Consider the following 13,359-nt stretch of genomic DNA (forward strand, 5'->3'; position numbering starts at 1 on the left):
GCGCAATTTGTGGCGCGAAGATGGCCCTGCCCGCCGCAATTCTGATGAATTTATTAAAGCGATGGATGCTTGTTTCCAGTCCTCTGTGGATGTGGATATTGCTCGTAAACAGATGCACGGACTGCGGCAAGGCAAAGCCACTGTACGTCAATATCATTCCAAATTCTTTGCATTACTAACTGCGTTGGGCTGGGAGAAGGATAGTAAACCCGTCAGAGATCTTTTCTGGGAAGGTCTTAGCCCCCCCGTCAAGGATGAGATCGCCAGGGGAGATAGACCCCAGACCCTAGAAGACGTAGTGCAACGGGCTTTGGCTATCGGAATACGACATGAGGGACGCCCGTGGCACGAGGGGGAGGGACCCCAGGCGCGTGCACCAGCGAGAACCCCCCCTTTTGTCCCCAGGGACTTCAGCCAGACGCACCCCTCGCCCTTGGGGAGGCAAGGAGAAGAGCCGATGGAAATTGGTGGTGCTAGGGCTCAGACACCATCCAGAGCCCCTGTTTCCGGTGCAGTGAAGGCGAAGCCTCCTAGAGGGACCAGGAAATGTTACATCTGTGACAGTGCACACCATATGGCGAAAGAGTGCCCCCAGAGGCTCCAGAAGCACACTGCAGCTCTAGCAACAGTGGCAGCGGAAGTGGTGCAAAGAGAGCAGCCTCAGGGAAACGACAGTGCCTGGCTGGAAGCGGAGCTACTGGGGCTCAGCCAGGCGGATCTGTAGAACAGTCCCCAGCACCCTTGCAACGCACAGACCCTTTACCACCCAAGCCAGCAGTGCAACTCACTGCAACCCTTCAGCTGCCAAATGGACGATCCCTGGAAGTTCCCATCACGATTGATTCGGGGAGCAATGCAGATTTTGTGGGAATACAATTTGTCAAGCAGCATAGCATAGCGCTCCTGCCTGCAACGACGCCCCTGAACGTGGTCACAGTGGACGGCAGGAAATTGCTGGGAGGGCAAGTTGTGCAGCAGACGCCTCCCATGGTGATGCAGATTGGAAATCATCGAGAAGTCATTAGCTTCAATGTCACCCACCTGTCAGACACGCCCATTGTGTTAGGCATGAGTTGGCTGGAGAGGCATAGTCCCGCTGTAGCGTGGTACCAGCGGCAAATCACCTTCTGCTCATCGTATTGTGCTCAGCATTGCATCCAAACCAATCAAGAGGAAGGAGCTGAGCAGCAACTGCACCTGGGCATGGTGCAGGCAGTGCCTCACAAGTACGAGGGATTCTTGGAGGTTTTCTGCGAGAAAGAAGCTGACAAGTTGCCGCCTCACAGGCCTTACGACTGTGCGATCGACCTGGTGCCAGGGGCGCAGCTGCCAACTGCAAAGCTGTATTCCATGTCTGAGGACGAGATGCAAGAGCTCAGAGAGTTCATAGAGCATAATCTGAAGCGCGGGTTCATCCGGGAATCCAAAGCAGTGGGAGGCAGTCCTGTTTTCTTTGTGAAGAAGAAAGACACGCCCCAAAAAAGACTCATTGTGGACTACCGGTTCATAAACAGACTGACTAAGCCCAAGGCCTTTCCCATGCCCAAGATTGACGACCTCCTAGCGACCGTTAGGAAGGGTAAGATCTTCACCAAGTTGGATTTGCGTGGAGCGTACAACCTCATCCGCATCCGGAAGGGCGATGAGTGGAAGACTGCCATGTTCACGCCTCTAGGCACGTATGAATACAGAGTTATGCCGTTTGGTCTCCAAAATGGCAGCCACGTTTTCCAAGCATTTATGCATCACGTGTTGGCGGGACTCCTCTACAAGAAGTGTGTATGTTTTCTCGACGACATCCTGATTTTCTCGGAATCGCCGGAAGCTCACGAGAAGGATGTAAAGGAGGTCCTACAGAGGTTGAAGGAGCACAGGCTGTACGCCAAGTTGGAGAAGTGCCAGTTTGATGTGACGGAGGTGGATTTCCTTGGCTACAAGCTGTCCGACGAGGGGCTGGCCATGGACAGAGTCAAGGTCCAAGCGGTGTTGGACTGGAAGAGCCCACGCAATCGGAAGGAAGTCCAGAGATTCATCGGATTTGCCAATTTTTATCGCAAATTCATCAAAGGTTTTGCCAATGAGACGGCAGCAATCACGGACACCCTCAGTTCCAAGAAGAAGAAGTTCGCTTGGACGGAACAAGCAGAGCGCTCTTTTCGGAAGCTTAAAAGCCTCTTCGCCTCCGAGGAGCAGCTACTGCACGTGAATCCCGGCAGGCCCATGCGGGTGGAGACCGACGCGTCAGACAGAGCGGTTGGAGCCGTCCTTCTGCAGGAGGATCCGCAAGGCAATTGGAGGCCGGGCGCCTTCTACTCCCGGAAGCTCAGCAAGACGGAGCGGAACTACACCATATGGGACAGGGAGCTGTTGGCCATTCATGCAGCTTTCAAAGCGTGGCGACACTTCCTCATAGGAGCCAAGCACACAGTGCAGGTCCGCACGGATCACAAGAACTTAGAGTATTGGCGAACGGCAAAGCTGCAGACCCAAAGACACATGCGCTGGGCAGAATTCTTTGCGGATTTCGACTTCAAAATAGAATACATCCCGGGGGACTCCAATGTTATAGCAGACGCACTCTCCAGGAAACCGCAATACCTGGAGGAGACGACACCAATTGCAGCGAAGCACATTTTCGCACCGCAGGCGTGGGCGTGCGCTGCCATCGCAGTCGACCTGGACGCGGTGCGACGCGCGTTGCAAGCGGATCAATTTGCACAGTCCAAGATGGAGGAGTTACGCAGCGGGTCGCAAAGAGACGATGAGTTCCAGTTGCGGGACGGACTCTTAACTCGCAAGGGTGCCCTCTACGTGCCTAACGACGAACTTCGCGCAAAGGTTCTGCAGCAATTGCACGACGCCCCCAGTGCGGGCCACTTCGGCAAGGAGAAGACAATAGAATTAGTGGCCAGGGACTTTTGGTGGCCCCAGATGCGGGGAGAGGTGGCGGATTACGTCGCCAGGTGTGACACCTGTCAGAGGTCCAAACCAGTACACCAGAAGCCGGCAGGATTGTTGGAACCGCTGGAAACGCCGCAGCAGCCGTGGGAGAGGGTAGCACTGGACTTTGTTACTGACCTGCCCAGCTCCAGAGGCAAGACGGCGGTGCTGGTGGTTGTGGACTTGTTCACCAAGATGGCGCACTTCATTCCTTGTGCCAAGGTGGCGACGGCAGAACAGACCGCCAAACTCTTCATCGACCACGTGTTCAGAGTGCATGGACTACCGCAGTCCGTCCTGTCCGACAGGGGGCGCCAATTTGTTTCCAACTTCTGGCAGAAGCTTCTGGGTATCCTGCACGTCAAGATCGACCTAGCGTCGGCGAGACATCCACAGACCAACGGCCAAGCAGAGAGGGTCAACGCGATCATGCAGCAGTACCTGAGGTGTTACGCCAATCAGCGACCCGCAGCGTGGGTGGACTACCTGCCGATGGCTGAGTTTGCCTACAACAACACGAAGCACGCATCGACCGGGGTGACGCCGTTCTTCGCGAACAATGGCCGTCATCCCAGAACCTTCCCGAGGCTTATAGCACCAGGAGAGGGGGTGCCTCAAGAGGCCGACCAGTTCGCAGCAGAGTTGCAAGAGGTGCACGAGGAGCTGCGGAGACATTTGGAGCTGGCCAAACAGGCCTATAAGGTGCAGGCGGACAAGCACAGAAGGGCGGGAGAAGACATCCAGGTGGGGGATTGGGTATGGTTAGCGGCCCAAGCGATGCCAGCCAAATCGTTAGCCAAGAAGAAGCTAGGACACAGGCAGCTAGGACCATACCAAGTTGAGGCTAGGATCAATCCTGTAGCATTTCGCCTGGCCCTTCCAGAAGGCTCCAGAGTGCACCCGGTCTTTCATAGGTCGGTGCTCACTCCCTACAAAGCCCCGCACAGGTTTCAAGAGTCAGAAACAGTACCAGACCCACGCAAAGGGGCACCCAAGAGGGGGGGGGTCGCCTAGGGCCGAACCCCTCAACGAGGTCACAGAGATACTGGACTCGAGATGGGGGGAAGAGGGGGTTGAATACTTTCTCGCCAGAGAGGGCACCCCAGCCACTGCCAATAGTTGGGTGCCGGGCTACGCGTTAGACGAACCCCTTTTGAAGGAAGAGTTCCATGCACTTTTCCCACATAGACCCATGCCAGCTGAGTACTTTGATGACTGGCTTTTCACACCCACATTGTCAGATAGCACGTTCAGGGGTTTCTCTTCCCCCGAGGAAAGAACACCAGAATCAAGCCCGCCCAGGGGATCGTGCTCGGGGGTGGACACGGAAACCCCTTATTGGTGGGAGGAGCAACCAGAGGAGGAATGGCGTAAGAGGTGGATGATGGGTCCTTGGCGGGCAGCACCAGAGGAAGTAGCAACGGAAGAAGAGACTGAGATGGCTTTGGGTGAAGAACCCGAGTTCGAACACACATACACAGAACTGCCAGCAGAGAACATTGACGTAGACGACCTGTATCCTGAGCCTACCCCCGAAGAGCCGCAGTTTCCACAACCGGCACCCGCCGAGCGGGAGGGGGGAAGGGGGGGCTTCGAGGGGGGGATGGATGTCAGGGTTTCAGGGAGAGAAGAGCTGATGGGGGAGGAGACAGAGAGCAAGGGGGAAGAATCCCAGAGAGATGAGGAGGAGGATGACGATGACCAAAGGTCGTCCATGAGTCTGTCCAGTGAGTCAGAGGACTCCCAGAAGGGAGCCCCCCTGATCAGACCAAAGGGAGGCCAAGGGGGAAGCAGTGAGGAGCAGGGGAGCGAAGGGAGAAGCCCCAGTAGGAGTTGGACACAGGAGCCGGCTTCTCAGCCGGAACGGAGTGAAGGGAGTGGAGTTACCAGTGTGTCAGAGGGAGCAGAGCGAGAAGGAGACAGGGGGAGGAGATCGGAGCAGGACGCTCAGCCGGAGGAGGTGGAGAGTAGCACCGGGAGCAGTGTAGCGGTCGAGAGAAAGGTCAGAAGCAACGTACGCGCGCCAAGTTCAAATGTAGAGGCGCGCGGAAGTGAGGAGAGCCCTGGGGAGGAGCCCGGCCCCAAAGCGAGAAGGAGGGGGGCAGAGGCATCAGAGGATTCAGCCTCGGGCGAGTCCCGGCGAGGGGGAACCCAGGGGGGCAGAAAGACCCTGCGGAAAAGGAAGGAGAGGAAGAGGTGGTCCAGCACAAGCCTCTTAAATTGGTGCCGAGGCGGTACAGATTCAGAGGGTACTTCAGCGGTCTAACGTTACAGACGTAGAGTCACAAAGATGGAATGCAAACGCAACCATGATCTTCAATAAAGGCTTTCTGTAAATAAACCGGATTGGAGTTGGGTCTCTTGTGAGCTGGGACCAGACGGGTGGCTCTGACAGGTAGCTTTTGAGATGCTACTTAATGAACTGCTATTAGGAAGGATAAAGGCAGTTTTTCAGAGCATAGATTAATTTGCCCTGGTTTGCACAACTTCCTTTGTCATGATGCTGCCTTTGGTCAAACAGATTTTGTAGGGAATGTGTTTGGGGGGGCAGGGTGACTACAAAAACTTGCACAACTCTTTTTAGAGGCAAATGTGGTATGAGCATATATACCATGACTACATTTTCAAGCCTAGGGAAAGACTATTGCTTGCCTGCATCTTAAATCTCCACACACCATAGCTTAAGAGAGACTTTTGAAACAAAAGTGGTGAGAAGCAGCTCAAGTGAGTTCAGTCCAAAGCTGAGCATGCGCATCTCACACAATTCTCCCTCCCAAAGAAGAATGGAACAAGGGGAGATTTGCAGACTTAGTCATGAACATCCTGAACAAGTCAGGGGAACATGTCCAAAGTTACTCTCGGCCAAGAGTTGCCAATGTGAAAGTAAGTAGAGTCTGCTAGGTCAGACCATTGGCATACCTAGACCAGCCCTCAGTTCCCCCAGTTGCCAACCAGGTGCCTGAGAGAAACCTGCAAGCAGGACCCGGGCACAAGAGCCCCCTCCCCTCCTGAGGTGTCCAGCAACTGGGATTCAGAAGCATTGCTGCCTCCCCCTGTGGAAGCAGAGCAGGGCTTCTAAAATGGCCAACAGCAATTGATAGACTTATCCTCCCCAAAAGTGTCAGTCTCACAATCTTGGTGGATCAGGCGGTGCTGTGGACATAGTGTATCTTGATTTCAGTAAGGCTTTTGATCATGTCCCCCATGATATTCTTGTATTTTTCTAGAAAATAGGTGCCAGAACTCACCATGAACTCCTCATTTGTTGTCTTGGCAATGGAAGTGGTGCCCACCTGAGAGGTGCCAGAACTGAGTTCCGGTGAGTTCTGGCTGGGGAAAAGCCCTCCTTGTGGGGAAGCTGGTAAAATGTGGGTTGAACAAGGTAACTGTTAGGTGGATTTGTAGCTGGTTGATGAACCAAACCCAAAGAGTGCTCATTAATGGTTCTTCATCATCCCGGAAAAAAGGAACAAGTGGGGTGCTGCATTGTTGTTCAACATTTTCATAAATGACTTGGATGAAGGAATTGAGGGGATGCTCATTAAATCTGCCAATGATACCAAACTGGGGGGGGGGGGTAGCTAATGCCACAGTAGGCAGAATTCAGAATTCAAAATAACCTTAACAGACTGGAGAACTGGGCCCAAGCTAACAAAATGAATTTCAATAGGGACAAATGTAAGGTTTGCACTTAGACAGGTAGAACCAGATGCACAAATATAAGTTGGGGGGCACCTGGCTTAGTAGCAGTACATGTGAAAAGGATCTAGGTGGACCATAAGCTTAACACGAGTTAGTGTGATGCAGCAGCAAAAAAAGCTAATACTATTCTAGGTTGCATCAACAGAAGTCTATGTTATCATAAAGCACCAATGCTGCAGCAAGCAAAGGCTCAAGCAAAGGCTCAGTCAGCTGCTTGTGGCTGGAAAGCCAGACAGGATGTTTGTGACTGTTGCCATGGGAACAAAGGGGCAGTCCATTCTGTACTGAGCACCGGAAGTTAGCTCAGTGTGTGTGTCATATGACCCATACTGGAAGTACATGGGTGGAGTTTATTCTTACTGCTGTTGAGTGCAGACATGTTTTCTCTGTACTGATATAAGAGACAGAAATAAAGATGTAAATAGATTTCTGTCTGCTTCTTTCCCCTCCCTGGGGGACACCAAAGGGGAGAGAATGAACGGTGTGTTCTTCTCACACTTCTGGGAAGAATCGCCGAGACCTCGGCTGCTTATCTGTCGGGAGGAGCAGCGGGGAGGTCGCCAAGGAATATCTGCCTGTGCCTACGCTGTGGCACATTCCTCTGACCCAGGCAGAATTCCAACAGTCTAGTGTCCAAATCAAGGGAAGTAATATTACCACTCTATTCTGCCTTGGTCAGACTCCACCTGGAATACTGTGTCCAATTCAGGGACCACAATTTAAGAAGGATGTTGACATGCTGGAACACATGCAGAGGAGGGCGACCACAATGATCCAGGGTCTGGAAATCAAGCCTTATGAGGAATGGCCAAAGGAGCTGAGTATGTTTAGCTGGGAAAAGAGGAGACTGAGAGGAAATATGATAGTCACCTTCAAGTATCTCAAGGGCTGTCACATGGAAGAGGGAGGGTAGGACACGAACCCATGGCTTCAAGTTACAAGAAGGAAGACTCAGAGTAAACGTCAGGAAGAACTTTCTGACAGTAGGAGCTGTTGGACAGTGGAGCCTCAGGAGGTTGTGGAGTCTCCTTCCTTGGAGGCATTTAAGCAGAGCTTGGATGGCCATCTCTCTTGGATGCTTTAGTTGAGATTCCTGCATTGAGGGGTTGGAATAGATGATCCTTGGGATCCCTTCCAACTCTACAATTCTATCATTCTATGAAGGGGCACTATGCACATTTACTATGGTCCCGTTTCTGCATGATCAGCTGCATGAATTTTTCTGCCTGTGCTGGATTACCACATCCAAAATCTTTAACAAAAGACCATGACTGAATGTGAATGGGGTTTCACTTTGTGCTTAAGTGTAACATAAACTACTAGTAATTTCAGTATTATATCTAGCAGAAGCCTTGAAAGCAAAGTCTCATAAATATGAGGTGAATATGTATAATGGCAATGAAAATAATAATTTAATAATCCAGATCTATACATATTTATAAGGGTGGGGGAAAGCTTTAGAGGGTTCACACCACACATTATCTCAGTAATTCACAATAGGACACGGTAAGATATTATTATTATCCTGAGATGGAATCCCAGGTATGAAAGGGAGTTTGTATCAAAAATCGAATTTGTACCAGAGACTACAATACTCCCCCCTCCTCCTGGATTCCTTTGTCTTTGAGTAGCCACCGGATTGTTATTTGTGGTGCTAGAAAGCCTAACAGTTCAGACAGATAAGAGAAAAGGCCCTGTCATTAATTTGCACTGCAGGCAGAGCTAATGAGTGCAGTACAAGGCAGCCCATTCACAAACACCTTGGGAGACAGAAAATCCGATAGTTCCCACAGTATAGCCATGGCATTGAGTAAACTGCCCCTTCCCCTTCCCCAAGGCATGCTGGGGGCTGTGTGACAAAGCAAGGAATCAGATTCAGAAGGGCCTCACCTCCTGCTGAGATTTACCTACAAAGCCATCTTTTCTCAGAAACCTCTTTGTGATGGACGTTGCAAACAACTTACCTGAGCAGCATCCATAAGTATCAAGCAAATGGAAATGGGAAGGACTATGGGCCTTGACTTCATAAAACCACTGCTCTACAGCAAGGAGAAGTTTGAAGAGGCCCCCAAATGGATTTATTTAAATGGACAAAGACCTTTACCTGTGAGCGGCCATTTGGCTGTGAGTGTGGTGCCATTTGGAGAGGTTGGAAGAGATGTGTGGGTGCTTCCTCCCTGCGTTAAAAACTAGGTCTGTGTTGTACCCAAGAGTCACTTCTTTTAATCGTCAGGGCCTAACTAGACAATACATGAAATGCATGAACACATTTAATGTACCTTTTTTAATTTAAAAAAGGGAAAACAGCCACAGGGGTACTGATCAGGATCACTAATGCTTCCACTGTTCTGTGCTGGTCAGATCACATCTGGAGTGCTCTCTTCAGTTTTGGGCAGCAGTTTTTTGGAAGGACATAAACTAATTGGAACACATCCAGAGGAGAAATATTTCTGGATGGTTTGGCATCTGGAGACCAAGGTGGCAGCTGTTTTATAGGCCGGATTCAATGGCATATCTGCAAATTCAAGCCGTGTAATTAAAGTGGATTTGGACTCCTCAGCAACCAACCCACCCCCCCTCCCCAGTTTGAACTTTCAGCAGTAAGCAAAGTGATGGAAATGTGGACTGGAAAGGCTCGATCACATAAGCAAATAAATCAGCATGAACGCTCAATAAACTGGCCATCTGGAAGCGACCCAAGTCTGTTGAGGAACGGCTGAAAGAACTGGGAATGTCAGCCTGAAGAAGAGACAGGAGAAAGTGGGGCAGGATATCAGTTTTTAAGCTGCCATGCAAAGATGGAGCAGAAGATACTCTCCACTTCTCCAGAGGGCAAGCATGGAAACAATGGGTGGAAATGGCAGAGAAACAGATTTTGACTAAACATTCAGAAAAACTGTGTAACGATATGAGCTGCTTGACAGTGAAAGAGACTGCCCCAGAAAGGATAGACTCTCCTTCACCGGAGGCATGTTAGCAGAGGCTGACTGACCACCGGTCAGAGATGCTGCAGTTGTATCCTGCACTGCAGATCCTACACTGAGCAGAGGGATGGACTAGATGAGCCCCAAATTATGCCACTCTATGATTCCACTCCCACCCCCTGAAGGTGCTGCTCCCTGCTCCCTTTTCTTTCATTGAAAATTTTAACACACAAACATCAGGAAACAACAGATGCAGGCACAGGTTCAAGCACACAGCTTGCCATACAAAATCAGTGGCAACACCAATCCTCCCAAAGACAATAATATACCTCAAAAACCAAGAGGGACTGCGGTAGCTCAGTCAGTAGAGCAGGAGATGCTTAATCTCGGGGTCATGGGATAAAAGATTCCTGCATTGCAGGGGGTTGGACTAGATGACCCTTGTGGTCCCTCCCAACTCTACATTTCTATGACTTTACCAAGAGGTACGTTCAATTCATGCCATAAAGAGCCACGTGATTGTTGTCAAATGATGACTACAGAATCATGCAAAACCTGGGGGGTGGTATGAATGGCTCGTCTCATGCTAGAAACAGAACTCCCATCTCAGCTCAAACAAGATGCTTTTTGGTGGAGTGAGTTCACATGTCCGCCTAGCAGTTAAGCAGAAGGAAGAAATGAGACCCTGCACATGCAGCCCTGGGTGTCTGCAGAAGACCTTTCTGCGTCTGCAGCTTCCCTTCCCCTCTGGGTATTTGTTTTGTCTCACAGCACAAAGCAGCTGTCCGCCCTTCGCCTAGGGTATTCCAGCTTCAAGCCAGGGAGCCTGGTCATCTGTCAAAACTTTGCACAATGTTCTGCACTTGGGACTGTTTTGTTTTATCCAAGTAACCAGCAACAACAGTCCAGTGGCTTTTTCCTTTTCCTTTTCAAACATCCATAAGGCCAAGAACTTGGACAGAAACTGTTTCATCAGCATTGCATGTAACCATTTTTGTTCTGGTGCATATGGCAAGGTTTCAAGAAATTTGCACGCCTCCCAGTAAACATCTGGGAACGACTGCCCAGTCCTCACACGCAACTCAGAGGCAAGGGTGCCCTCTTCTGATGGATGCCTTCAAAGGAATTCTAACAACTCACAACAGTGCTAAATCCCTCATTTAGCAACCATCTTGACATCCCACTTCAAACAAACAAAAGGGATTTATTCACACTCAGAAAACTGGAGATCTTGAAAGTATGGAGTCCAGACGTCTGGCACTGCTGAGAGTACATACTCTTCCTGAACCAACAGAATTGTTTCTTACAGATTAGCTCATATGATCAAGAATATGACTGCCATCTGGCAATCCAAGGAGATGGTGTTTTCTCCTTACCTAGAAAACAATACTTCTCCAAATTAGAAGTGGTTTGTTACTATGATTGTTAGCTTAGGGAGAGGCAGCATCCCTCAGAGTTAACAGATGTCTGAGAGGCAGGTGTTTACAATAATATAATATAATATAATATAATATAATATAATATAATATAATATAATATAATATAATATAATATAATATAATATAATATAATATAATATAATAAATTTATTATTTATACCCTGCCCATCAGGCTGGGTCTCCCCAACCACTCTGGGAGGCTCCCACAGGTAAAGGCAGGCAGGCAGGCAGGCATATATATATATATATATATAGGCAGAGAATCACAGATAGCCAAAGGAGGTACAAACTGGCAGTGCTTATTTTTAAAGAAAGGTTGAATTACAATGGCAGCGACATGAAGAAAAAGTGTCAAGGCCTTACCTTGTAAATACAGGACTTGGCATTCAAGAAAAACAACTCAATGGTAGCATTATCCTTTAGATAGGATATGCTTTCAATGTAGAACCTAGAAATGAAATGGAGAAGTCATATAAACACAGGAAAGAAATTGCAGCCACTGAATAAATAGGACCCTGTACAATTTTTTTATTATGTGAAAAATGTGCTCAGAGGAGCCTTGGGGGCTGAGGGAGAGGAATTCTCCTTTTTCTGTTTTAGTTTTAGAGATTGTGTTATGACTCTTGGAAAGATTTGTGTGCCTCTTAAGACATGATCATTCAGAAATGCTGCATGTGTAAATCCCAGCCAATAGGAAAGGCATTAATGCTTGTTTTATTTCACAGGTTGATTTATAGCTCTATAAATATTTTCGGCTGGGATGGTTTTCTTTTTCCTCTGTCCTTGACAATTGTGCTGCTTTGCTTCTTAAGAAATGGTTTCATCCTAGCTTGGGAGTAACTGAAGGGGAGAAGTGACCCCTGAATATAGATTTAAAATGAAAACAGCTGGAAGTCTGTACCTGGCGTGCTGAATCTGTGGAATTCCACAACATCATGGGAATGCTGCACAGAAACAAATGCTGCTCACATGAACCTGTATGTAGCTCTGGGAAAGAGCCAGTGCAGTGAGGTGGCTGTGAGCCTTAGGTATGAAACAAAATCTCACCTCTGACCTAGGGAGGGGGAGCAATGTGGTTCAGGTTGCATTTTAATGCAAACCTATCTAATCTGCACCTCCTGAAACAAATACGTCAAACAAAACAGCTATCCTTCAAAAGTCACCTTTCTCTGAATTTTGTGATGCAGTTCTTCAACCAAAAAATGGGAACCAAAATGCATGTATTAGAGCAACGTGCATATAAATGAAAATAACATGGGAAAATGCATTTTATTAGAGAAAATGGCTTGCAAAAATGTATTCAACAAATTTCCACACAAAAATGTGTACATTAGAAGAAATGAATGCTAACATGATGGTGAATTTTCATGAGGGTTCTTTTTTTTAAAAAAAACCTGCAAATTGAAGAAGAAATATGGTGAGCTGAACTTCCGACCAGAAAAACAAGAAACTGAAATGAACAGATCTGCCTGCCCATACTCTCCCATGAACTGGCTAGCTATCACCTGCATCTTGGGAATATTCTATATCAGTGGCTCCCAATTAGGGGTCTGGGGACCCCTGGGGGTCCACGGAACTCACCCATGGGGTCTGTGGCCCCATCCCATGCCTCCCCCAACTATTATTTTGTCATTTTTGCATGGTAAAATCACAAATTTTATGATCTGTTTTAGCACTGTGCGGTTTTTCAGTATATGTGAGGGAGAGCAGGGCAGCTGAATTCAAGGCATTGCCCATATTGCACGATGATCTCAGCCGATAATGCTGCTGGTCTGAGCTGCCTTCCCTCACGCGGAGAGAGAACAGGGCAGCTGAACTTCAAGGCACCTGGCGCTACCTTCCCCTGGCACGGAGGCAGCGCAGGGCAGGAAAGCAGCAGCCATAGGGAATGTGCCTCTTCACTAGCTGCTGCTGCTCCTGGCTGCAGCCCCCCTCCCCTCCCCTCCCACTCAAACCAGGCGGTGGAGGGGGCTCCGCCTCCCCCCCTTCACCCACCCACCTGATCTCTGGGCGGTTCCTTCCCTCATCTCCACACCTGATCTCCAATTTCAAACATCATGATATATTGGAATATTGTGAGGATTAACTGCTGATTTATCACAATGTTGAAAACGAGATGTTGCTCAGCCCTAGTCTGTTTTCTGGTATACCTAAAATCCTTTGCTTATTAGGGGCTACCCCACATTTTGTTCAAAAAATTGCTTTGCAGATAACCACCATAGAGTTATCAACATTTTCAAAAGTAAGGGGGGCCGTGGCTCGACTTTTGAAAAATAGGGGGTCCTCAGTAATTAGCTAATTGGGAACCACTGATCTATATAGATGCTCTACAAAAATGTCAAGGATTGCCATGG

General features: G+C 48.9%; 1 protein-coding gene across 8 annotated transcripts in view; it reads right to left on the reverse strand.

Annotated features, from left to right (window-relative positions):
- The window catches only part of FRMD4A (FERM domain containing 4A), a gene marked incomplete at its 5' end in the record, with an annotated part of 413,106 nt that overhangs the window by 94,292 nt on the left and 305,455 nt on the right, over positions 1-13,359 (reverse strand). For all 8 annotated transcript variants that reach the window (XM_081927637.1, XM_081927636.1, XM_081927641.1 and 5 more), the window contains one exon: positions 11,369-11,453. In XM_081927637.1, the coding sequence (XP_081783763.1) occupies positions 11,369-11,453 (85 nt within the window). The remainder of the gene's footprint in view (positions 1-11,368; positions 11,454-13,359) is intronic.

Source organism: Podarcis melisellensis, assembly GCF_964234715.1.
Source record: "Podarcis melisellensis genome assembly, chromosome: 10".
Classification (NCBI taxonomy): domain Eukaryota; kingdom Metazoa; phylum Chordata; class Lepidosauria; order Squamata; family Lacertidae; genus Podarcis; species Podarcis melisellensis.